The sequence below is a fragment of the Ammospiza caudacuta genome, chromosome 4 (assembly GCF_027887145.1).
Source record: "Ammospiza caudacuta isolate bAmmCau1 chromosome 4, bAmmCau1.pri, whole genome shotgun sequence".
In the NCBI taxonomy this organism is placed as follows: domain Eukaryota; kingdom Metazoa; phylum Chordata; class Aves; order Passeriformes; family Passerellidae; genus Ammospiza; species Ammospiza caudacuta.
In genome coordinates, this window is record NC_080596.1 from 45,055,531 (window position 1) to 45,082,099 (window position 26,569).

At 37.8% G+C, this 26,569-nt stretch overlaps 1 protein-coding gene across 7 annotated transcripts in view; it reads left to right on the top strand.

The window, feature by feature from the left end:
- TENM3 (teneurin transmembrane protein 3) overlaps positions 1–26,569 on the top strand; it is a 314,810-nt gene that overhangs the window by 177,577 nt on the left and 110,664 nt on the right. For 5 of the 7 annotated variants that reach the window (XM_058803860.1, XM_058803861.1, XM_058803863.1 and 2 more), the window contains 2 exons: positions 2,099–2,336; positions 21,500–21,738. In XM_058803860.1, coding sequence (XP_058659843.1) covers positions 2,099–2,336; positions 21,500–21,738 — 477 coding nt within the window. Of the gene's footprint in view, positions 1–2,098; positions 2,337–7,289; positions 7,383–21,499; positions 21,743–22,166; positions 22,178–26,569 lie in introns of those variants that run through there. The other 2 variants (XM_058803859.1, XM_058803866.1) reach the window with 2 other exon arrangements.

Below are 26,569 nucleotides of genomic sequence, written 5' to 3' on the forward strand. Positions count from 1 at the left end.
GAGGGATGTCAGGATAACATTTCAGCTGATAGGAGCTGCAGTGTAAGAGAGTTTTGCACTGATCATGGCAAAACTGTCCAATAAGGCTAGGCTGGTAGGAGAGTCAAAAAGGGGAATAAAAAAGAAAAGTCTGATCCTAAGAACTATTTAAATTAATTTATCTATCCAATTAAAATAAACTCATGTGAATTACTTCATTCCACCTGCCATTTTTCTGTAATTTTTGTAATTAATTATTGTAATTAATAATTTATTTGTATGTATTTGCATATACATGTGTGTAAATACTTAGACACGTGCACATATATAATTTTTTATACACACATGCGCCTATGTATTACAAAATATAAAGCCACAGTTAATTTTGCACCAGCTGATAAATAGCACCAGCTTGTTATCTAAATCAGATAAAATTTTAAGAGATACGGGGAAAATTCTTTGCTCTAGTGTTGGTCTGTTAAGTTTCTTCAGTTGGCTTGTTGAAAGGTGGCTTAAAGCCCTTGACAGTGATTGTAATCACATGGAGTGACAGCCTTTGTGTCAGTGTTGGTGAAGATAAAGTTTATCGGCTGTATCCTACCTGGACTGGAATTTTGCATTAATGCATTAGGGATTTGGTGTTGAAAACCTCACTAGGAGTATAAATGCTGTTGTTCTTTTAATGAGAGATTCAGCGTTGCTGTTGTTTGTGACAAAAGTCGTGTTGACCACACAAAATCCCTGGAAAGAAGAATGTGGTTCTCAGAAAGGAAATTATTCCAAAGACTTGGTTTTTCTGTTTAAGTCTATTTCTTAACGTTTTCATGTTGTCTTGTGTTCACAACCTCAGAAATTGCTCACAGTTAAGTTAATTTTGTAGCAGTCACCTGTAAGTTGTTGGAAACATCTGTTTCAACAGAAATACTTTTCCTGTGTTCTCTGTACCAGGGTTTTATTATTGAGTTTGTAACAATTTGCAATTATAACCGGTTTCAAAAGGGAATTGCTTATGGAAATCAAACAACTAATTAAAAAACTACCTGAAAGCTTTTGCACTGTGAGAGAAGTGCATGTCCTGTGTCTTCTGCTCTGCTTAACACTTGCATTTATATTATGAAGTATGTTCTGCTACATTAGTGTTAAGAAATAGATTGCAGTTTTAATTACATAAATGTTATGTGTTAGTTGGTTTTTTGTGCATTGTGTTGTAAAGTGTTTGTCCTATATTTATGACTTATTTGCCAGTGATTTTATGGAACAGATTGCTAAAACCTAACATTGATAGAAATATTTAATTGCAGGTTTTGCTGTTTTGAGATTTTGAGTTTAAGCTTTATGGGTGTTGTGTGCTTTGGTTAAGTCAGAAAATATTTCTTTTTGTTTCAATGGCCTGACTCTCTTATCACCTGTGATTTCCTCCAAGCTGTATTTATATTGCATGGTGTGAAATTGGAAAATCTGTTCTGTGTGTGTTCTAATGGATGTGACGGTCATTAAGTATATGAGTCTTCTGACGTTGTAATCAGATGTGAATCAGTCTGTTAAATATCCATGAAGCAACATCTGCTTCACAGAGTGACCTTCTGCTAAAGAATACTTAGCATCTATTAGCAGATCATAGTGCAGATCTGCCTTATTTGAAATGCACTAAACTAGAGTAGTCTACTGCTGTTTAGCAACTAGCTTGTAATAATTTATTGCAGTTAAATAAAGCTTAAAATCTCCATTAAATAATTATAGGGATTATATGCATTTTGAAAACCTTTGTGTTCTACTGAAATTACCCATTTAATTTCAGGGTTGGTTTGTTAAAAAAAGCTGAAGTCTAAAGGCGCATTAGGGGATCTGTCAGATGCTATTTTCTGTAGGTGTTAATAAAACCAGATTAAAAAAAAAAACTGAAACAAATTAAAACCAAAAGCAATTTTACCATCTGTTGTGTATTAATTAGAACTTGGTGTATCAAGGGTAAACTTGCTATTACAGAATGTCACTGAATGTCTGCTAATAGAATAATATGCAAATATATTAGATTATAGGATTATATTGAATTTCTCATTCTGCTTTGGTTGTGCAAATGCCAAGATGTATAACGAACTTTAATTTTCTTTCTTCTTAGAGCAACCTCCAAATAACCAAGGCCAGTCGACCCTGCAGCCTTTGCCACCTTCTCACAAGCAGCATTCAGCACAGCATCACCCATCCATCACCTCACTTAACAGAAACTCACTGACAAATAGGAGGAATCAGAGTCCGGCCCCGCCGGCTGCTTTGCCCGCCGAGCTGCAAACCACACCTGAGTCAGTCCAGCTGCAGGACAGCTGGGTGCTTGGCAGTAATGCACCTCTGGAAAGCAGGTAATTACTTAGGTACTACTACAGTCTGTGGCACTGCTAGAGAAAACATTTACCTTAATGGAAGTTGACCTGCAGATACTTCCCCTCATTCAGCGAGCAAAACTGGAAAATTTTCAGTCCTGAAAAATATGTCCTCTCTCTCAAATCCTCAGTGACACTCTTCTCCCTTACAATCCTATTCCAGAGTAATTAGAGTATATTAATTTTTCCAGACAGGCGTTTCCCTTCCTGTTCATAGCCTGTGACTTTTGCCTGTTTGAAGAAATTTCTTGCCTTGCTTGCCAGAAATGTGTCAAATATGTACTGTCATACAGATCAAATGTCAAATAACATTTTGTAATAGTTTTTAACTCTTGTACTTGGTACCTTGAAAGAAATACTTATGCGAAGCTAAGTGTTTTAAAAGATACTAAGATTTGGTGAGACGAAAGAACTGAGTTTCAGTGTAATGATAAATTTGTCATTGATAACTGCCTCTAGGAAAGAAGCAGCTAATATGAAGAGTGACACTAGCTTTTTTAGATGCAGAAGAATCTATAAAAATTTTGATAGGACTTACTGGCACAGAGCTGAATTTACCTACAGTGATTAATTGGTATTCATGTAACACTCAATCAGCACTGATTTTTTTATTAAGGAAAGCCATAATATTTCAACTTAGTTATTAAACAGAGCGTTTATTACTATATTAAAGTTGACAGTAGTTCTTGAAAGTGTTTGTGAAAATCCCTTCAGATTATGCTTTGAATCCCTTTATATTATGTTTCATAGCAAAGTAAAGATAATTTTGACCAATTTAAAGCATACCTGATCTTAAGATTCTCTTTTAAGTAGTTTTGGTTGCCATAGATGTTTCAGGCAATGGCTATTCCTTCTCTTAGTTTTCTTGGACTCTCCTGTGCCGTTTGAGACATAAGCACTGTGAAACAGCATTCCACTGAAGAGATTTCATCATCATATTCAAACAGTTTAGTGCTTTAAGAAAAAATTTTCTTATAGAACAAATAAGTTTATAGTGGGGAAGGAGATGTTTGATGTTTTCCTCATAGTAGTTAATCTTAAGTAGAATGGGTAAGGTCTTTGATGTTTGCTTCCATTGTCATATGTGTTTTTATTGTCTTTATAAAGGTGTAGGACTACTTGAATGAGAATGCCACCTCCATTAAACCATAAGCATTTTTTTGCATAGTAAAGTCTTTTCATCTTTTAAACATTTCTGATTAAAAGCTAAGGGTATTTTGAGTGTTCAAATTTTGAACACTTGTGAATGAGGTAAAATGTAAAAATTTCATGTAAGAACTGGCAGAGCCCTACTACTTTGGTTTTTTCTAGTAGTCTTACTTGGTTGGAACTCTGGTGTAGAGGTGTAGAACCCATCTTATTTGTCATTGATTTTTCCCCTTTTGGTTAAGGTTCCCTCCTGAGTGTGATTTTCAGGCTCAGTATCCACTGTATTAACAACTTTGTGATAGCTCTCCTCCTTCACCCTTTTCTTGGACTAAAAAAAGTTTATCCCCTCTTTGGCAATATTTTAGTTTATGTTTATTGTTGGGGCTTTTTTTCCTTCTCTCTTTTTTTTTTTTTTTTTTTTTTTTTTTTTTTTTTTTTATTTTTACTTAGATGACAGCCATTTAGAGGTAGAGAATGTGAATGTCAGCCTGTATACACAACTGTCTTTCTAGCTCTATAGGCTCCTACTGATGATGGGTGACATAAAAATGACATGCAGTTTGCTGCCATGTAAAGCTGGGCAGTGAATTGTGGCTGGCTTTGTGTATGGGCATGTAGGAGAGAGGGATGTATTTGTAAAGCTTGGGGGAGGTTTTAGTCCCTATTGCTCTGCAGTAGTAGTGAAAGTGATTTCAAAAGGTATATATTCCATAATATTGGATTCTGTTGTGTTTTTAATAGGATATATGGCAATTTGGCTCTGTGCAAAGTACATCAACAAGAGCTAATGGATGTGTGTGAAACGTTGGTGTTACTGGCTAAAAAGATGTGAGGTTACAGACTGTGAGGCTAAAAACTGTGAGGTTACAGATCAGTGATGTCCAACAGAAACTCCAATTCACATTTTTTTAAATATAAAAAGACTCTTTCCTTAAATGTTTATGAGGACCTAAAACTGCAACTTAAATGAATTATGTGAATGTTTCTTTGATCCTGTCTTTAAATAACAATGAGATTACCGAGCAGAGGCAGAAATTGTCTTCCCTCTATTTGTGCTCAGTAGAATCTACATTAACAAAAAGACCCAAGACAATAGAAGAATATTTCCTGTAGGTTTCCTGCAGACTGTAAGACCTTTCATTGAACATTTAATAATCTTTACTATTTGACTGTAACCTAGCCATATGTAAGTTAGGTTCATTTGTAGAGCAAACAGATCTGCTGGAGGAGCCAGCAATAGAGAATAATATGAACTTCTGAAGAAATCAAAATCTTTCCATTTTCTTCTTTGAATTACTGATTGGACAGCCAGAGTCATGTAAATATATGACTGCATGTCAGATGTCTGACTATGATAAAAGATCATTTAGTAATTAAATATTAGTGGGGTTTTATTATCACTGAGCTTTAAGTTTTCATTCAGCTACTAGTTTTAGTAATGATTTCTTGATTACCAGTATCAGTAGTAACCTTCTCATGACTTTAAGTTCTAGTAGGATCTAAATTACTGACATTTAAAAATACATAGTAAATCACTTCTTTAAGTGCTCTCTCTGTTAAATATTTGAATGTGCAGAATTTTTCTAATGCACGGTCAATTATGAATGTTAGAGATGCACAGAGGAAAACTATGTTAGAACTCATACATTTGTAAATAAAAATAAGCTGGTAGCATCTCTTGGTGCATTTCCTAGGAAGTATTTCATTAATTTCAATCATTGAATGTAAAAGATCAATTTATTGGTAAGAGGTAATTTACATATTCCAATCAAGGAATAAATCTCTGAGAACATTATATAACTTTATTCAGAATCTGTGCTAACACGCCAGTGAATCAAAGACCTTTGCTTTTTCTTGCTGTATTTTCTGTAAAAAGTACCTCATTTGAAAGATGGTTGCATTTTGTATGATGGACTGTGAATTTTTTATAGAAACTAGCCAAGAAACTAACATGTTTTTCATAGTTTACAGATACTGCTGAGTCTTCTCTTACAACTGAGTATTAACAGTAGAGTCTTAGGAACATTACTGTATTCAACTACTTAGATACTTATTTTACCAAGAAAAAAAGAAGGAATTGGTTGAAGAAATACTTGATGATGAGAAAATATTTTAGTATTTTGAGGAACCTAATTAAAGTACTGGAATACCTCTGAAATCATATAGACAAAATATTTTCTGGAATGTGTTACTTCAAAACTGTTCTGTAAACTTGATTCAAAGTTCATTTTAGAATGTAAAGACTTTAGAAACTCTAAAAGTGTGATGAACATGCACATGTGTCATTATTGAGGTGGACTGCCAGTGGCCCAATTGCCTTCAATATTGATTAAGGTATGGAACAGGTGTTGATAGTTTTCAGGGAAGTTTTAAATCAATTTGTGTAGAGGCTGATTGATTGTCCACAAAAGCACAGTGTTGCTGGAGGTTAAAGTCTGCTCAAACCACCTATTTTACACACTCCACGCATTAAAACAGTGCCTGGTTTAATCAAATTCAAATTGTTCTGATCTGTACGTCTGCCAGGTTTTCACACATGGACTTGATTAGAGATGTTACTTCTATTGAGAAGGTGCATGGTACAAAATAAAGGCAGAAACTGGGGATGGAGTTCAAGTCCTGCTCTTCTGAAGACCCTGTTAAGCACTGTGCTCACATTGCTGATCTGCAAGTTGAAGAAACAGGACTCTGCTTAGATTGCTGACAGCATGAGTGCATTTGAAAAATTGACATGCCATAATATGGGTTCATTATATACAGACATTAGAAATTAAATATTGTTTTCAAATACTAAAGTCAAAAAAGTTCTGTTTTCTTCTGACATTCTCTTACTGTCAGGTTCTCACTGAGCATCTGTTTGAGTCCTAAAACACCAAGCCCATATGCTTATAAGCTTTCTTTGATGTCAGTAGTGTCTTACTTTAGATTTTTGCTTGATCCCTCTGGCATCTTTCCTGCTCAAATATCCCTTGCTGTCACTATAAGTATTTGGAATTTGATCATGCTGTGTATTTTGTCCCCTGGCTCTTAGGCAAGCACCAGTAGTCCAGAATTTTGTATCATTTGCAGTGTCCCTTGAGTTTATCATCCCTGTTTTAAAAGGTACGCAGTTATTGAAGTAAGAATGGACCCAAGTATTTTTTCCCCATATAAATCATTCCCCATTTTAGATAGGACAAAAGAAATAGGCAGTTCTAAAAAAAATCATAGTGACTTACTTAATTTCTCCTCCTCATTTCCTTACTATTCCCTGAGAGAACCAGAGACTCTGATGCTTCTTTTGCCTCTCCTGCTGCTGTGCATTGTCATTTGCAAAACATGAGATCCCCATTCACTCTGGTAGCCAGCTCTCTGCATATTTTTCTTGCTGGCTGGCTGTGCCAGATAGCCAGCAAGAGACTGTCTTTTAATAGTCTCAGTTCAGTTTTATTACTTCATCTCTGGTCCAGTGTCACCAAGTAAACAACATCCCCCACTATGCACTGCTCAGTCCTTAAGCCTGCCTTGCCACAGGCAGCAGTCGGGAATTTTATTCAAGGACTTGCACATAAATAAGGGATCACCAAAGGGTAATGACCACCTAAAGCTAGCCTTATAACACTGTGTCTTCAGGTTACAATCCAGTATGTAGTTCAGAGGACAGCATGGAAGGCAGATAAATCCCACAGTCAGTTTTGCACAAAGTTATGTGGCAGAATTAGTATATTCTTTTTTGTGGGATCATCCCTTTCTTTAATTTGAAATTGCACCTCTAATTTCATTTTTTTGTATCTTTATGTATAGAGAATTAGAAAGTCAAGCAGTCCTTGCAAATGGTCATGACAACCTTATAGAGATGGATGTGTTTTCTCCAACATATCACGATAGCAGTTATGGGTATGTGACTCTTCAGTGTTTGCATGATGCTAACGGTTGACACAGAAGACAAAGTGTGATTTTTTTAAAAAGTTATTGCAACAGGAAAACATCTGGAACAAACATACTCATCCTTATGTCTGATTTTTAAAAAATTAGTCTGAATAATTTGTCATACTGACTCATAGCAGATACAAAACCTTAAGCTTTGACTGTCAAATCTTGCTTGCTTTGACTTAAGACATTAAGAATGCAATTGACATTGTATTAATTCTCGATGGCACAATTCTGCAGGCTGTTGCAAACTCTTTGCATGATTACACATTTACCAGGTCCGATCCTTCCTTTGTAATGTATTTACTACTTGGCAAATATGTCTTTTAGAAATATTATAACATATATTATAGGATAAAGAATAACCAATCAAAGAAGTTAGCAGGAGTTACATACCTAATCTCTAATATTTTTGCCAGCTAGTTTGAGATTGAAACTGCTGATAAAGATGTAACTTTAAGTAGAGAATTCCACATAAATTAATATTTCAATTTGTTTAAGTAAAATTTCTATTTTATAATTGTTCCATATCTACTTAACTTTGTCGATAATCTGTGTCTAATTTTTGAACTATTTCTTGGCATTCTCATGCCAAATCAGTATAATTCATTTCTGTTCCACACACACAGAGAAAAAAAACCCTGACAAAGCAGTACCACTTTTGAATTGTTAATCATAAATTTACCTTTCTCTGTTAATTTGTTCATACTCCACTAAAAATCAAATTTTTATGTCCAAATTCTGTTTTGTTAATGGTAACTCCTAACTTCATAAAAGGGACAATGTGCTATTTGATTAAATGAGGAGATCTGCAGTTGCCTACTAATTAATCTGTAATATATATTGACACAGTACATCGATCTGCTTCTCCCAAAAACTCTTAAGCTTTCACCTAGCCACGAATTAAAATCAACAGCAGGAAGAGAATTGTATGTTAAATTCAATTAGTCAATCATTATCAGCAAACTCAAAGATATTGCAGATATTTACCAGAAGATCCCAATATATTGTCTTCAAAGTAAAATTTGTAAGCATAGTGTATTAAAACAGAACAAAGCCAAATATTATTGTTCCCTGTAGAACAATTACCATACAATACTGGTTCAGATGCATAAATGCTGTAGTAGAGTTAATAGAACTGTGCCTGGTTTATGCTTTATATGTTTGTAATAGGATCAACAAATTAAGTATTTTAGCAAATGGTGTATGTTATATGAAATTTCTGTTAGTTGAGACTAATTCAGGTAACAATACAATGAAATTTATCTTGTTTGTAATCCCTTCATTTTTAAAATTATGCTAGCAGGGATCATCTCCTGGTGTGAAAGTTGTCCAGAGATAATAATACATCAGTTCCAAAGCATAATAGATTTGAGACTACAACATGCTATCAGCATGAAGATTCAGTTTATCAATGTCACTAACATACTGTGTCACAGCTAGAATCATTATATATTTGTTTCTTTGTTTTCATGTCATGCATTCTGATATACTATTTCTTAATTTGTATGGCTTATGGAGAGAATATTTATGTAATCAATTTGACACCTTTGGTGTTAAGAATTACTATAGAAATATACATTTTACATAGAAATTCTAATGTTTCATAGGCCTAGACCTAAAGAATAGTTGTTTATTGCTTCAGGAGACGTATTCAGTGTGCATTAATTGTCATAGGACAGCTGGAAATCTCAGTGTATTTTAGTGGTATGTATTGTTGGCTTTATTATTTTCTCAGATGTACAAATATATGTTAGTGTACCTGTTGACAAATCAGCTTAGTTTGAAGTAAGAAGTCTGTTTTCCTTTTACCTAACTTGGTAGTCCTCTTCCCTAAGTTACCTGGGTGTCAAAATCTGAAAATATATAAGATTCACTATTAGCAAATGACTGTATTTAAATTACTTATAGATAAAGCATGCTGGTGTTTTCTATTTCTGTATTTTTTCTATATTCTGTATTCTCTGTTTTCTATTGTCCCCAGATTTTCTGAAAATTTCATACTTTTGTAATGTTAGAAAACTTCTGTTGTATTTAAGTAGGAATTCTTTGTGAGGAGATTGATTCAGGGTTTTTGTCGTTCGTTTGGGAGAAAGTTCAGGAGAGCTGAGTTTAGGGCATGCTCTATTAAACTTAATATGGTAGAGGAGAAAATTGAAAGAGGCTGAGTACAGAAGGGGTAGGAATGGGCGTCCAAATGGGTAGATGGAGTAGTCCATAAGAAGGAACTTAGACTGGTTGGTTAGGCAAGGTGGGAGACAGATGAAATGCTAGAGGACTAGAGGCTGAGTGTCTACGATGAAAATGGAGATAATTTCTTGTATTTTACTGCTTGTGATTATTTGTGAAATGAATTGTATGCACCTCATCACCTATGGGACTGACTCAGCATGGGGAGAAACCTTGGCTGCTGGCATATGCTCTACTAGTGACAGAGGCCAGAAATAGTCAAACCATATATTTTCTATCTGTGATGGCCTATGCAGATGAGAAAGCTTTCAATATGATTTCCAAAGTTTCTTCAAACTTTCTTAAATAAAATCACAAGTTAACACTTCAGTAAAAAAAGAAAAAATCATAAAGCTAGCACAAAAACCTTGAGAAGTTAAAAGCTAACTTCTTTCTGCAGTTTCTTGGCTGTAGCTGAGCTTGCCATCCCAGTAAGTGCAGGTCAAGTTGAACCAGAAGGGGATTTTAACAGATTCTGGAGATTCTTTCTGTCACATTCAAACAGGTGAGGAAACCATACCAAATGTCACAGCAAAACAAAGACCTGGATGACTGTATAGTGCCTGCATTCAATATCTCTGATAATGCTGATTGCATGAAGAGAAGACCATCTGCAAAAAGTTGTGTGTGAAAATGAGTACCATAAAATATAAAGCATCACCCTCCTCTGGGCAAAAGGTGTAATCCTCTGCCTTTGTGAATCTGTGAATGGTGGTCTCTCAGTTTTGTGAAAGGTGGCATGTTGCATATGAGAGACTATGCTCAGTCAGTCCAGACAAAATTTCAACCTTTGTTCCAACTTCTGAATTAATCCTTGGGTAAATAATGCCTTCTTAAACTATATTTCTTTTTTAAATACTCTCTGTGTGCCTTTTGAGACATTTAGAGCAATTGTTCTCTTCCAACTTTATGAAGACAGCAAGAGTAGTAAAAAGATTGGAGGAGTAGCTTTGCTCTACATTCCTTTGATTTTCTGCTTGGAAAGTGTAATTTATTCATTATTTAAGATAGGAATTGGCTAAGGTTAGAGTGCCTCATCTCAGAGACAACTTTTCCTGACTGTCTTGTTAGCGATATGATTCCAGAAGAGCGGAGAAGATAAGGAAGTGTAATACAAATCCTTACTGCTCACATAAACATTTCAGGTCCTCACTGCAAAATTCAGATGCTTTCCTCTGCTCTCCCTTCCTTTGGAGAGAGGAGAACTGTAATAGCAGGAATATTGCATCAGAAATACTGAATTCAGTATAAGTGCAGTAAAGGGCTGCCAAGTTCACTCCCAAGTGCTGCCTTCTTCAGAATTGAACATCAACAATATCGAGAGCCGAGTCACTCACTGTACCATAGGTCTGTGTGAGTACTAGTCCTGAGAGACCCAGAGGAAGCCTGTAAGGCAACAGAACTACTTGATATTTTTCCAGCAATACACAGATCGCGTTTTACTCTTATCTGGAAAGTAAGTAGTGGGACAGTCCTGCAGTGAGCAGTATGAGTAGCTACAACTGAGCCAGGTTTCTTTCCTTGTTCACCCAGCACAAGACTTTCTTTGTGTTGGACTCTCTTGCTCATTTCTGCAAAGTGTGGCTTGGCTTTGTTTGTTGCCCTTGTTCATCTTCACAGAGTGCAGCATAGCAGAGGAGCACAAAGGAGCAGGCTTGGCAGAGCCATCTAATTATTCTGATTATTTTGATCCTAAATGTGCAGAAATTAACTACTCCTTCTCTGGGGTCCAGAATTAGCAGCCCAAATCTGAATTTGGAGAAACAAATAAGAGGAAAACAGGTGCCCTTTCCATCCTGTAGCACTGCATTCTTTCTTGTACCACCAAGAACGTAGGGGTGATGGAAAGGAAGATGGACTCTAATGCACTGAAGGAGAGGAAGTTTGGGGTTTTTGTCAGTATTCAGTCCTTCAAATCATGTCCTGGTGATTTTCCCAGCAGATTAGAATTGTTCTTTGAAGCTTCGGCTGCAAGTTGCTATGCCTGACTTCTCCATTCTCTCTCCAGCAGCCAGCAGTGGAGCTGTGGCCTGCAGGAGGCAGATGTGAAAGAGCACACAAGCAGTAAGGAAGACACTTTAACCCTAGTAGGACTTTTGTTCTTTCTCAGATGTCAGTGCTCAGTTTGCAGAGAAGGCAGGTTCTTGGTGTAAACCAAGCCAAATTCAAGCAAGTGTTGCCATATGTAAAGTGCTTTTCTGAAACATTTGAATAATTTGGTAGAAGGGGCTTATCTCCACTTCGCACAGATGTTTCCTCTGTTTTTACATATGGGTAATAGCTGGGATAATAGCAATCTACTCTTCCTTTCTTTCCCCCAAACTTTGATCATCATTTCATCTGCTGTGATCTTGAAGCTTTTTCCAGGATTGTGATAGCATTAATAATGACTCCAAGGAAGCGGAAATTCGCTTCTATTTCTTCCTAAGAAATTTCTTCTATTGCAGTTCTGCCCAGAAAATAAACTAAGACAAATTCACAGCATAACACAGTTTCTGTGCTGGCTTGGAGTTATGTTAAATGCAGCCATATGGTTCTGTGGAAGTCAGTCATAAGCCTGTGCTAAGGGCAAACACCACCAGCTACAAGGTTTCATCTCAGAAGAATGTTCAAAGAAGATGAAGACAGGCATTAAGTGTTCACAGAGAAACAAAAATCCAATTCCTGCTAGAGCCTGCTGGGAAAGCTTTTCTCATGCATCAATGAACCAGAGTTCACATGAAACCTAGCCAGGAATTTCTGTTATCTTTTACATCTTTCCTATAATGTTAGTCAGCAGAGATTAATCTTTTCTTTCTATCTGTTTCCTCAACTCAGTGCAAGGAATTGTATTTATTGATGTGATCTATCCATTAGAAAATCAGACAGAGGTCTCTAATGTCAGGTGGCAGGTGAGGGTCATGGTCTCTCTCAGGGAACCCAGTTGAATCCAGCATGAATAGGGTCTGTCAGCAGAGAGAGGGCACACCAGTCAGTAGGTGCAGTACTGTGATAGATCGTGATCTTGGACCACTGTCTTTTGCACATTTAATGGCTTTCTCCTCATTTTGATGGGCAATGTATGTCATAAGGTTTTTTTGAACAAACAGAAAAGCATGATAACCCACTCCCAGGAGGGAAAAATTCAGCTGGTTTGCATTCAAGAAAGTCAGGGAGAGAAAAAAAATCCTTAATGAGAGAAGTAGGAGCAAACTATAATAGCTGCAGCTGGATTTATCCCTCCTTTCTTTAACTCGAAGATTAATTGATCTCTTTGTATGGAAATGACAAATAAACTTCTAGGGTCTTTGCACAGAGATAGATGTGCACTATCTCTGCATGTGTCAGTGATGATCTGTTTGAGGCAGAGCTCCCAAACCTTAGAAGTGTGTTCTGTCTGAAAATCTATTCTTCCCATTTGAAACATCAGAAAAATAAAATTTTGGCTACCCTTATGTCTTATTTGCTTACATTGGCCTCATGGTGCTGCCAACCTTTTGTAGAAAGTTCTACTATGTTATTGAAAAGCAGAATTATTGTTTACTTCTAACTCCAGATAGGTGCATTATGAACTGGGACCATCTGGGGGAAAAAATCTGGTGGTATAATTTTAGTTCAGGTGAGCAGTCATCACAGTTTTGTTCATTACAATACAGAATAGCTAACAGTTTTTATTCCTAGGAATTCAACAGTACCTTTATATTAAAAGTCAAACCCAGGTCATTAGGAGTACTATTGAATTCTAAGCAGAGGAGTCCTGATACAGAAGTATGCCACTGAAACATAAATTCACTAAAATTTACATTTCTCTCAACTTGCATTCACTCAAAGTGGATTTGATAGAAGTTTTTTCCACCTCTGGAGCCTTAGGAGAATGAAATTGATGTGTTTCTAATCCTAAGTGTCTAAGGTCTGTTACCTCTTGTGCCTCAGAGTGAATCCAGGCTAATAGATTGAGGACCTTAACAGAATGCATAAGACATTTTCCCTAGGCTTGCTTAAAAATGTGTTAATTCATGTAATAATTTCCAAAGATTCAACACACCTTAGAGGGAAATAGATAATTTTTAATAGAGATGGATACTGGCAGATTTGAGTTGGTTTGGGGGGAGGATTAACCTGTGCTCCACAATGTGAAAATTGGTGTGCTCATTTAATGAAATATTTAATTGGTGATTACAGAAAAAAAGAATGCTGTTGCCTTAGCTGGAAGAGTCCAGTAAAGTACAGTGATCTTTTGAGTCGACAGTGGTCTTCTCTGCTGGTGATTGCTATTGTGTCCAGAGTTTTTCTCAAATTGCAAGGGCGACAGATGAGTCAGAAAAAACAGATTAGTGGACTTTTTGCTTACATGAAAGAAAGATTTAGAGTGTCCCAGATATATCTAACTATATGTGGATATTTTGATACCTAGAGGTAAAAGAAAAAAAATGCAAAAAATGTTAGGGATAGTTTTTCTTTTCTCCTTCACCTCTCTTCAAGTCACTTTCTATTCTGTCAACATCCAAGTGTCAGTTCTGATTTATTCTGCACTGAAACAACAGGTATCTGAAAATAGCTTTCCTCATCTCCACAGTTGCCTTTGCCTGACCCATAAAAAGCCTAATTTTTTTTTTTTTTGCTTTAGGCAATTAGTTATGAATGCTTTTTGTGTTTTACCCTAAAAAATGAAGTGAGCCAAAGAGTAGTATTATAAAAACTTGTCTTTGTGTACTGCGGGGCAAACAGTACATACTCATTATAGAAAAACAAGGAAATAATCAGTTGAATTTAAATTGAAATTGATAGAAGGAAATACATTTTGATATAGTGCATGTTTAGCCTGCAGAACAAAATGCCACAAGACATCAGTGAGAGCATGAGTTTTGGGCTGCTTAGAGAAAGAGCAAGCTGTTAGTGAATAAACAGACTGGAAGGCATTCATTCCCTCCCTTTGTACTGGCCACTTTCAGACAGGGTGTTGTTCTTGATGGTCTACCCTACTACAGTAATTCCTGTTTCTGCTTATTTGGCTACAGTTTTACACAGCTTTTGTAACTGTTCACTGTCTGATAAGTTATCTCTTTCTCCACCATTTTTGGAATAAACTAACTTTCTCATTGTTCTGCATATGCTTTCAGGAATCCTACCTCTTACACTGCTTTTTAGACAGACACCTCCATCAGAGGTACAGAAATAATTTCTAATATTGGATTCCTTTTGTAGTGCAGTCTTCTGAGTGTTGAAGCTGTTCTTCCTCACTTGTCTTATAGCAATGGGCTATAATGATCTGTAAAGCCATTTTTCACTAATTGGATCATCATGGAACTGACCAGACATTGCATTTAGGACAGTGTAGGAGATAGGACTGCAAGAAAACCTATAGCACTAGGACATTTTTTACTGATCACAATGGAATCTCTCTATTCAGAAACATGACCGGATAATTAGATTTATTCTCCTCCATATTTTTCAGATGCTGTTACACAAGATCCAAAGATTTAGGATTAATTGATTTAGGGGTTTTAAACACATATATTTTAAATACAGATTTATTCTGGATCAGTGGTATTATAGCTCTTAAGATGAGGAGTGTTTCATTCTTCTATGCATAAGGCCTAGCAATATTGGCCTTTATTCTGTGATAGCAGACAACAACTAAATAATAATGTTGCACAAAGTAACAGTAGCTGCCATTCAATCTCACTGGCAGGGTGATAAAATATGATGCATATTCTGATGTACTGTGAAAAGTTCAGTGTAATTTTGCTGGGCCTTATTCACAATTCCATATTTAGTATGAGTTTTGGTAAAGTCCTGTGTGACTTTTAATATGGTGTGACATACTTGCCATGTGATTCAGCGCTCTATTGGCAGTGTTGCACTATAAGAATTAATTTAAAACAGAACCAAAATGCTGCCAAAAAGTTTTTTGAAATGGTAAGGTAGGCTTTTTTACATCTTCCAGGTATTGCGAAGCATTCTATATATATGATGCCCAAAATAAGAGAAATTGTTCTTTAGCAAGGTGAAGCAATTTCAGCATAAGCTAAAAAAGTCATGTATCTAATGTAAAAAATTACATCAGAAATGTTAAAATTATGCAATAACTCTATTCCAGTTGAGACCAGTCTATTTAAGAAGTAATGTGTAATATTCCTTTTTTGCTTGGTGATAGTTTATTTATATAATATCTCAGCTTCTGGCAATCTGGAGTCCAGGGCTTTCCAGATGTGTTTATATAATATTGCACTCATTGATGCATAGTATCCATTTTCTTCTAAATTGCGGTCAAAAGTTCTTGTCATAGATCCTTTCATGAAGAAAGTTACTCTAAATCACATTTCTGTTGCTGGACACCTGGCTGTCTTATATCAAAAGTACTTGGGCTTCTGGGCTGAGTCTTACTGTCCTTGAATATTTTGATAGTCTATCTCCATTTCTATATAGACACAGTTTCAGTTAACTTAATCTTTCTGCCAAACTCATGGACGGTTTTTATCACTTTTTTACCCCTTCTGTTTTTATATTTACTGAGTTTAGTAGAGGTTTATTTTCGCAAAGGAAGTGGCAGCACAAAAAATATCTGATTTGCTCTGAGCCCTGTCTCCTCACCAGTATGAGAAGGGAGAAACCATCTGCATGTCAGCCAGTGCACATCAGCACTTGGTGCTCAAAGAGTACTGAGTAAAATTAAAAACATTATTACTTTACTTCTATTCACATGCTTCTATTTTCTGAGCTGACACCTTTGAGATTTTTGATGCTGTATTTCCATCTTTTATTGTAGGGACAAAAGCTTAAGTAAAATGCCTCCCATTTGTGAAATAAGGGTACTTCCCAGCTATCTTTGCATCCAAAGATTAGTTTATGATATAACTTTGTGTTTTGTAGATTAGATTTTTTAGGTACTGAATACTTCCCACTTAAAATGTTAAGATCAGCTGACTTTTTAATAGCAACATCTGTTGAATAAGTTGGCAGAAATATATATTGAATAAATGTAAAAGTCAAATATTATTTGCTTTAAAAGTTGAATTATTTAATAATACAGAACTGGCTTGTCTTGTAAAATATTAGCATGATTCACTGGAGTTTTGTACTCTGTAGCTTAATAAAATATTTAAAGTGCTGCTTATGTGAAGATGTAGCAAATGCATGTTATGTGATCAATTTTGAAGGGAAGATAGACTATTGCAGATGCTATAAGCTCCCTATGAGATGAGATATAGTGTAATTTCCTGTAAGTCAGTGCCTGGTCAAGTAGTGCAAACAGTTTAGGCTTTAGAAATTAGCTATTTGAGCTCCATAGTTTGAAAAGGCAAGGTAGATAGATATATAGATAATTTAAATCATTTGTGGATGGATTATATTTCAAGAGCATAAGAATTTCTGCATTATCTGGAAGCAGCCTGGATTTGTTGTCAGATGCCATATCCTTCCAAGAGTCTCATAGGAACAGTTTGGCATGGCTCAGTGAGGCAGACAAGATGTGCAAGTCTGATAGCATTACACTTTAAATACTTATCACTCGGAGTTAATGTAGCAGGAGAGTCTCTGACAACTTTGTTAATAACTCCACTCATTAGAAATAGAGATATCCAAACAAATTTTCTTAACCCACATGAAGATGCCAAACTGACTTTTCTGTCATTATTTTCCCCTCAGCGTTCAGCCAGACCGTGCAACCACTCTGGCATTGTATTCATGGGATTTAAAGTAAAGGAGAATAGCTTAAAGTGAGGAGCTGTGCTGTATGCTGCTAAGACAGCACATTCCTGAATTCCCACAGCACGCTCCTGGAGTAACTGGCTGATCATGCCATGGACATGTGCACTCTTCAGGGGTAGAAAGTGGCTGAATGGCCTGGTCCAGAGGGTGGTGAACGCAGTTCCATCCATCTGGTGGCCAGTCACAAGTGGTGTTCCCAATGGCTCAGTATTGGCAGCAGTCCTCTTTAATTTCCCAGTATCACAGAGGAAGCTGTGTTGGAAGGGACCCACCAAGATCATCAAGTTCAATTCCCAGCCCTGCACAGGACCATCCCCAAGAGTCACACCATGTGCCCAAAAATGTTGTCCAAACACTTGCTGGACTCTCTCAGGTTTGGTGCTGTGACCTCTTCCCTGGGGAGCCTGTTCCTGTGTCCAACCACCTTCTAGGTGAAGAACCTTCTTCTAATATCCAACCTGAACCTCTCCTGACACAGCTTTAGGCCGTTCCCTTGGCTCCTGTCACTGATCACCACAGAGATCAGTGTCTGCCTCTCCACTTCACAAGGAAATTGGAGACTGCAATGAGGTCTCCCCTCAGTCTCCCCTTTTCCAGACTGAACAGACCAAGTGACCTCAGCTGCTCCTCATATGGCTTCCCCTCAAAGCCCTTCACCATCCTCATGGCCCTTCTTTGGACACTCTTTAATAACTTTTTAACCTTCTTATATCGCGGTGCCCAAAACTGCACACAGTATTCAAGGTGACGCCCCAGCAGTGCAGAGCAGAGCAGGGTAATCACCTCCCTTGCCCAGCTGATGATGCTTTGTCTGTTATCAACAATCTTTATCAATGATTTATTAATGGAGAGATTAAGTGCTCCCTCAGCAAGTTCAGACACACCAGGCTGGATGGGACTGTTGATCTGCTGGAGTGTGGAAGGTTCCACAGAATGATCTGGACAAGCTGGATTGATGGAGCAAGGCCTGCTGTAAAAGGTTAAATAAGGCCAAATGCTGGGTCCTGCACTTGGGTCACAAAAACCTCCTGCAGTGCTACCAGCTGGGGGAAGAGTGGCTGGAAAGCTGTCTTGCAGAAAAACCCTGGAAGTGCTGGTTGACTGCCAGGTGAACACGATCCAGCAGTGTGCCCAGGTGGCCAAGAAGGCCAGGTAGCTTCCTGGCCTGTCTCAAAAATAGCGTGGCAGCAAGATCAGGAGAGGCTCTTCCCTCTGTACTTGGCACAAGTGGGGCCACACCTCAAGTGCTTTGTGCAGTTCTGGGCCCCTGGTTCAGGAAGGACATGGAGGTGCTGGAGCAGGTCTAGAGAAGGGCAGGGAAGCTGGGGAAGGGTCTGGAGCACCAGCCTTATGAGGAGTGGCTGAGGGAGCAGGGGTTGTTTAGCCTGGAGAAAAGCAGGCTTGTGGGGGGTGGGGTTTACCACTCTCTATAACCACCTGGAAGGAGATTGTAGGCAGGTGGGGGTTGTTTTCTTCTCACAAGCCATAGGACAAGAAGAAATGGCTTCAAGTTGCACTAGGGGAGGTTTAGATTGGATATTAGGAAAAGCTTCTTCTTTGAAAGGGTTGTCACACGTCAGAACAATCTGCCCAGGGAAGTGGTTGAGTCATAATCCCTGCAGGTATTTAAAAAATGTGTTGATGTGGCATTTGGGGACATGGTTTAGAGGTGGACTTGGCAGTGCTGAGTTAACAGTTGGACTCAATGATCTTAAGGGTCAATTCCAGCCTACATTTTTCTAAGATTCACATATAAAAGTTACAATTTTCTTTCATTACCTTGATGCCTGAGGTGGACTGTCAGAGTTATGACAGTTCACACCATCGCTGTCATCTCTGGAGTTTATCTATAGGATTAACTCCTCAAAGGCTTTGAGAATATGGATTACAGTCTCTAGAAGTCTGTGGTCTACCAGAGCCAGCATCAATTCTCACTTTCTCAGAGAAAATAAAAAAGGAAAATATCAGTGGCAGACTGTTTTATTATGCTATTTTCTTAAAACTTAAAGTATATTAGAGTGCTCATCAAGTGCTCATATAATGCCAGTTCCCATTTTTAGTCTGTTGACCGTTACAACTGAAGAAGGAGAGTGTGAAAATTGCAGGGTGGTCAGGCAGCTTCTTATTTTTAACAGGAAGCTCATATATAGGAGTATTGTTATATCTATTGTATGGCTTTTCTTCTGTCCCCCAAAACAATGCACATTGCACATGGAATGGGAAACAGCTGCCTTTGCATTTGTTGGGGTTTTTTTGGGATCTGTTTGTGAAATATACCTGGACATAGCATTTACCATATGTAGCCAGAAAGGAAAGAACAATAAAGGTCAAGTGGATAAGACACTTATCAGGACTTGATGAATTTACATGATTCTCTGAATCTGTACAATCCAAGTAATGCTGTTGTAAATATTTTTACATAGGGCTAGTTATTATTTTGGTCTTTGCTACGTTGAAAAATGTCACAGGTTTTAATGAAGTACCTTCTTAGACAGGATTTAAACAACCAGAACTTTGTCTTTTGAGATTGCTGATTATACTCTGAGCTCAGAAGCTAAAAAAAATTGGGGCATGGCTGTTGTACAGATCTAGTGCATTAGCTTCTGTTGCTGCCATCAAGTTGAATATTATTCAGAATGAAGTAACCTATGTAAAATATTTCATGGAATCATGTTTGTAATGCAAATATTTTCAAGTAGAGGGCCTATGCCAAGGTGTTGTAATTAATCCGTTAACCTCCCATAGCAAAATCATCTGTAAACAACAAATCTTGTTTATTAACTGCTGGTATTTTTCTCAGGCTGCATTGGGGCAAACTAATTTCTACTGTCTCTAACAGTGTAAATTTTTCCATTACTATGCAAGAATCCAAGCATGTGTCCCAGAGAATCAAAGTCCCATCATCTAAGAAGCAGCTCAGTGCCACGTGGTTTAACTAGAAGGGCTTTTCCCCTGCGCAGCTGGCTCAGTTAGTGCTGGGTCCTCTGAGCAGTGCTGTATAAGTGACAGGCAGGAGGCAAATACAGCATGCACTTACCTTCAGGAGGACCTGGGCATCAGCAATTCATGGGTGTCTCTTAGCTATGACAAAACCCAAACCCCTTTCTGGTTCTGTTTAGCTGTGTGTTAGTAAGTTCAAAGTCTCCACAGAATGCTTTCTTACAATTTTTACGTATAATGTATTCATTTTGCTGGGTTTAATTAGGTAAGGGCATGCCATATGCTACAGGGTTGCCAACATAACAACTTGGTGGGAAACCTCTGGTGCAAAGACCTTGCTTTGAATGAGGTTTTGTTGTTCATAGAGTTGTGCATGAGCATCTGGAGAAAAACTCCAGGTAGAATGTGCCATGTTTAGAGACTCTTTCAAAGTAATTTTGATTGCATGAACTGGATTCTACCATATAGAAGGTCAGGGAGTAATATTTCCTTTGGAAATTTTAATTGAAAAAATAAACTGGTAACTCACAGAGTGCTTAACTTTGACTTTGCTTTTCACATCTGTTGCTGGGTTTTGGTCTTCTTGAACACTTAGTAGATATATTTCTTTAGACTGTTTCTGCTAGGCTGTAACTACCTCCTTGTATCCATAATCAGATTTTTTTATGGTAGGAATATGTGCAAGTAGATGTGAACTAGTGAGCTGAATACTTAGGACAGACCCCCAAAAAAATTTTAACTGACTATTTTTCAAGAAGTTGCCAGAAATTTGTAACTCAGAGATTGCTGTTTTCTTTTTACTTAACGTAGGAAAGCTGTGATAAGTAATGTGGACTGCAGTCACATTGCTCATTATTGACTTTTTAATGGAGTTCCCTGTAGTCTGTTGCAGAAGCCAACACAAATAAACAGCAGCAGAAAGCCTGTCCCTACTTGTCGGATAAACTATGAGAGACTTCCTCCCTGCTACACTGTATTTTGGGTAGTTCTGTTTCCTGTCTGGATGCCAGTGTATTATTAATGTGTGGGGGGCTTTGGTCTTCACTTAAAGGGAAAGTGTCTTTTTACATGTAAGTGTCATGACAAGTTATTGCTTCTATGACCCTTTGTAGACTGGAAGTTGTTAGCTATTTGAAAAATGGGCGACATCAAACAAAAGAGTTATGATTGCCTGTGCTCCAGCTTGATATACTTTTATACTTTACCATATGCTCTTTCTTTCACAGGCATTTCCTATTCAAAACAGGAACAGGGACCACACCGCTGTTCAGCACTGCCACGCCAGGGTACACAATGGCATCAGGCTCTGTTTATTCCCCTCCTACTCGGCCACTACCTAGGAACACCCTGTCCAGAAGTGCTTTTAAATTCAAGAAGTCTTCGAAGTACTGTAGCTGGAAATGTACTGCACTCTGTGCTGTAGGGGTCTCAGTGCTGCTGGCAATACTGCTGTCCTACTTCATAGGTGAGTCCCATTTTTTATAATTGTCACTATGAACAGTGGTGTCTGATGGATTGTACATGGACTGTCACATACTAACCTTTAACTAGCCAAGTCTTTGGTAACACTAAAAGCCACAAGGACTTAATGAAAAGTCGCAATTGTTTTGAGAAATTAGAAAATTTGAATATTTTGCAAGCATCCTGTAGCTTGATGGTCAGTGAATTAACTTCAAAGAATTACTTGAACTACAATTAAATTATGTGGGGTCAAGTACTTATAAAAGTATGTGTAAAATATAGGCTGTAAAAATTCCATGATATGAATATAACTTTCAGCATATCTTTGGAACTCTTTTCCTCTCATTTTGATGAAATATTGCTAATACAATCTTTAGGAATGCTAACTATCACCTATTTCATCATTACATTCATGTATGTTTGTGTATAGAGCTGGAGCAAAAGTCTAATACAGATATTTGATTGTGAAATAGGGAAAATAATTGTCCAAAAGGCAACATACAGTGAAGATTTAGACTTCTTCCTCTCTTGTGGGTTGTTTATTTTTAATTAATGTCACTTTTCACTATTTGTTTGTTAAAATCTGTTTTCCAAATTTTATTTTAGAAGATTTCCTTCATTTCTTCATCTCCTTAATTATTTTCATAAATGTTCACTATAAATAGTATGGAATTTGAGTTTTACTCAGTTAGTGGGAGCAATGGTTGGCTATGAGAAAATGTCCTTGACTTTAATAACGGAACAGAACAGGATCATTTTGCACTCATAACTTCCTTTGCATAGTTGTCCAGATTACAGATTTTTAATCTCTTGAGACCATAAATGGTCTTCAAAGACTTTCTTTTAACTGACTTGTTAATTAGAAGTTTAGGTCATCACAGTTACGGAAATATATTGATCTGGTTTTTGTTACTTGTTGGACACAAGTTTAGCATCTTGAGGAGTGGAGGAGAGAAAACAGAAAGAAGAGAGTCAATCTCTCTTTCCTTCCCTCTTTTTAAAATCAGTGGTAATTTATAATAGAGCCTAGAAGGCCTTAAGATCCTTAAATCTTCATGTCGTTGTTCAAACAACCTTGTTGCATTTCAATGCAAGACAGAGCATAAGCTCCATAGAGCCTTTGAAGTAGTTCTTACTGAGTTGAATCTCCTGTGAACAAAGCAAGAAACTGGGTTGCTGAGTAGCTGGAGAAATTCCCCTCTGACCCAGCAAAGCTGAGCCCCTGAGCACCCTTTCCACCTCAGCTGCCAGCCCCAAAGAGCAAAGGATGTACATGCAAATGTAGGGCTTGCCACTGCTCTTCAGCTTCCTTCAGTCATTGGATTTGTGGCTATTTTGTGTGAATGTGCAAGAAGTTTAAAGGTGTGGTTTAGAGTTAAGTTTTGACACAGAATCTTTTTTTAAGTAGGATTGAAATAATCCCACTTATAAAACACATTAATTGTGCTCAGTCTCTGTAATATTGCCTCATAAATCATCAGAAGTAAACATCTGCTGCTAAATAAATGCATAAATATGCAAGAAAGAATTCGGCATGAAGTATCACTGTGAGGAGCCGGGAAAAACAGCCATACATATAGTAAAACACTGGAGACTGATTGTGAGCTGAGCTCTACACTTTGCCAGCCCCAAAGAGCCAGATTACTTATGAATCTGAGGGGCATGGGAAGACAGCTCTACGGGATTATTTCTCCCACAGGCGCACTAAGAAATACAAGCATGTCTAATGCACCTCTATTCCTGTGTTCGGGAAAGAGGACGGAGCTTTCCAGTGAGCAAGGGCTGAAAGCTCCACACATCATTTATTCACATACCCTGTAAAGAAAAGATAGCTGTACAACATTTCATTTTGTGGGCGCACGCCAGCTCACATCCTAGCTGAAATAATGCACAACAGCCTTCCTCTGCCCACAGTCAATAAGGAGCTCAATGCCTACTGGTGATATTACACATATTTCAGCTAACTCAGCAATCTGAATGTAAAATTCAGCACTCAGAGATGCTCTCTGGAGAACTTTGTGTCCATAAAATGACGAATGGATTGCACTCATTCATATATGTGGTTTTCCCGTCTCTGCAGATGTAATATCAGAAATATTCCCCGTTTAATAGGCCAGCCAAGTATAAATGAGTAGAAATCATTAATATAAGATGGAAGCACTCCTTCATCTTAGTTGACTGTTTCATAGAATGGTTTGGGTTGGAACAGATATTTAAGCTCATTTTGTTTCAAACCCCCTGCCATGGACGGGGACATGTTGTGCTAGATCAGGTTGCTCAAAGCACCATCCAGCCTGACCTTGAATACATCCAGGGATGGGGCATCCACAGCTTCTCTGGGCAACCTGTTGCATTGTCTGACCACCTCACAGCAAAGAATTTATTCTTAATATCTAATCTAAACCTGTCCTATTTCAGTGAAAGCCATTCCCCTTTCTCCTGTCTTTGTGAGAAGTCCCTTTCAGGTCCCCTTTGGGTAATAGAAGGCTGCTGTAAGGTCTCCCCAGAGCCTTCTCTTCTTCAGGCTGCACCACCCTCCTTCCTTTTAGGAGTCTATGAAACATGTCTTCAGAGGAGACATGTTTCATAACATAGGTGTGAAAGGGAAATGACTGAGTAGGAAATTGGCTGTAATATTAAGAGAAGAGAGGGATTGCAGTGTTGTGTGACCCCTAGCACCCTGTGATTGCCTCCAATATAGTGTTCTGGCATCTGCTGAAGTTTACAGCAGCTGAAGTGGCATGTCACATTTGTATAGCCCGTTTGAGACATGTCTTGTACTTCACAGAGATATGTTGCCACAAGTTTGAAAATGCTACCACCTTGTAGTATTTGCATGAAAGAATGAATTCAATATGAAGTATCACTGTCGAGCTGGGAAATCACCTGTTTTGCAGCATGATTGCAGCAGAATATGCCGGTACACGTTGATAAGGTGTGGCTGATGTCTGTGGTGTGCCTGTGGCAGCTGCAGACAGAAGGACTAATAGACCACTCTTGCCGTGAGTGGTGGTGTAACCCAGCCCTTCTCAGAAGTGCAGAGATGAATGTGTCATGCCCAGGCTTATTTTAGTTACAGTGAGTATGGGGTAGAGAAAGTGACTTGAGATCTTGCTGCCTCTGCTCAGGCAACATAAGGCAGAAGAGACAGTTTGCTAGACTTCATGTCTGCCTTTGCAGAGCTGCTCAGTCAATTACTGCTCCGTCAATTAGCCCAGCCAGAGGAAGGAGCTGCATCAAGAGTCTGGTATGTCTTGCACTTCTTCCATCACTCTGACAGGAAAGACTCCTACGTTTACAAAGTCTGCAAAGATGAGGTGAGAGCAGAGAGTGTCAGCGTGGGTAGAGACCAGAGCAGACACTACACTCTAAAGCCACTTAATGCAGTCTTGGGGATCACAAGGAATTGAAAATGTTATTTCAGTCTAAAGGAAAGTCTTCCCATGAATTCTTGCATTTCTAGCCCACGTGGTCTCTCTCAACCATTCTGCAGTGTACAAGATACTTAAACTTTCTATTCCTGTCAATTAGACCTGCTAAGAGAAAATAGGAGGGAGTTGTGGAAAATGTGGGTCCTTTGCTTTGAGGCTTTATCTACTGTTAAATGGTTGAGAAAGAAATAAAGGAACAAAAACACGCAAGTGCTGAACCAAAAGATAGTGTATTAACATATAGAAGACAGGAATTAGAAATAGCTCTAGTTTAAAGTCAGGAATTCAAGGAAAAGCTCCCAGAAATAATGGATTACAAAATGGGGAGTAAAGAATTTAAACTGCCTTATTTTGGGATCAAGTTTACACTAGAATTTCTTTAAGCTGCTCATTTGCTTAACTTCTGTCTGTAATCAGATTTGCAACCAAGGAAAAAAGCAACCTTTTTTTTCCAACATGAAGATTTTAGATTCTTCTTCCCCTGTTTGGAGGACTGACTGGGAAGAGCAGTATTAAATATAAGCCATTAAAGAGTAAGAAGAATGAAATGGCGTTTGTTTGACCTCTTTCTATATAGACATTAACAGCTTTAACCAGCTTGGTACAGAGTGTCCATGTGAAACCAGAAAGAGTTCAGTTTTACTATGTGGAGACAACACAGGACTTTGTTTCCTTTGTCTCCCCATGGCTTACGACCTCTTTCAGCATCCATCACTTGCAGTGAATGAATGAATAAAAGGAAAGTTCTGAAGAGCACCTCCTAGGTCAAAAATAAGCACCAGGTCAAAATTTCATATGTAACCACCATCCTTCAATTCCACGTTTTGGGATTTTCCCTCTCCGCTTAGATTTTACTAAGTGAAGGAGCTTAGTTGTTCTTGGATGTGATTTTTCCTAACAGAAAAATCCACTGTGTAATTATAGGGAACTAACCAGTCAGAAGTTGTTTCCAATATGTTGTTGCATGTCACAGACTCTGACCAGCTGTATTAACAAACTATTTGTACTGTACTAATTATTTCTGCTGGAGTGTGGATTCAGCAATTAATGGATGAAATTAATGAGAATTTGGGAACCGCAGAACCCCTCTTTCTTCCCCAAGAGTCACTCTAGCAATTGATTCTTCGTTACCAATGGCACTGTCTTGACATTTTGTAAATCAATATAAGAAATTACTGCCATTTTCACTGTACATGGAAATGAAGAGGGGAGCAATTCAGTTCCTCAGTCAGTGCTGGAACTGCACAATGCCAGATTCAGTCAACTAAGCATGAAGAGCTGTACACTGAAAAATTGCAGGCATCTGTCATGAGTTTTGTCTTATGTCTGCTAAGTAAGTTTCCATGAACATAGAATATCATTTGAATGCACAGTAGGATGTGAGCTACTTAGTCAGGCCTTTCC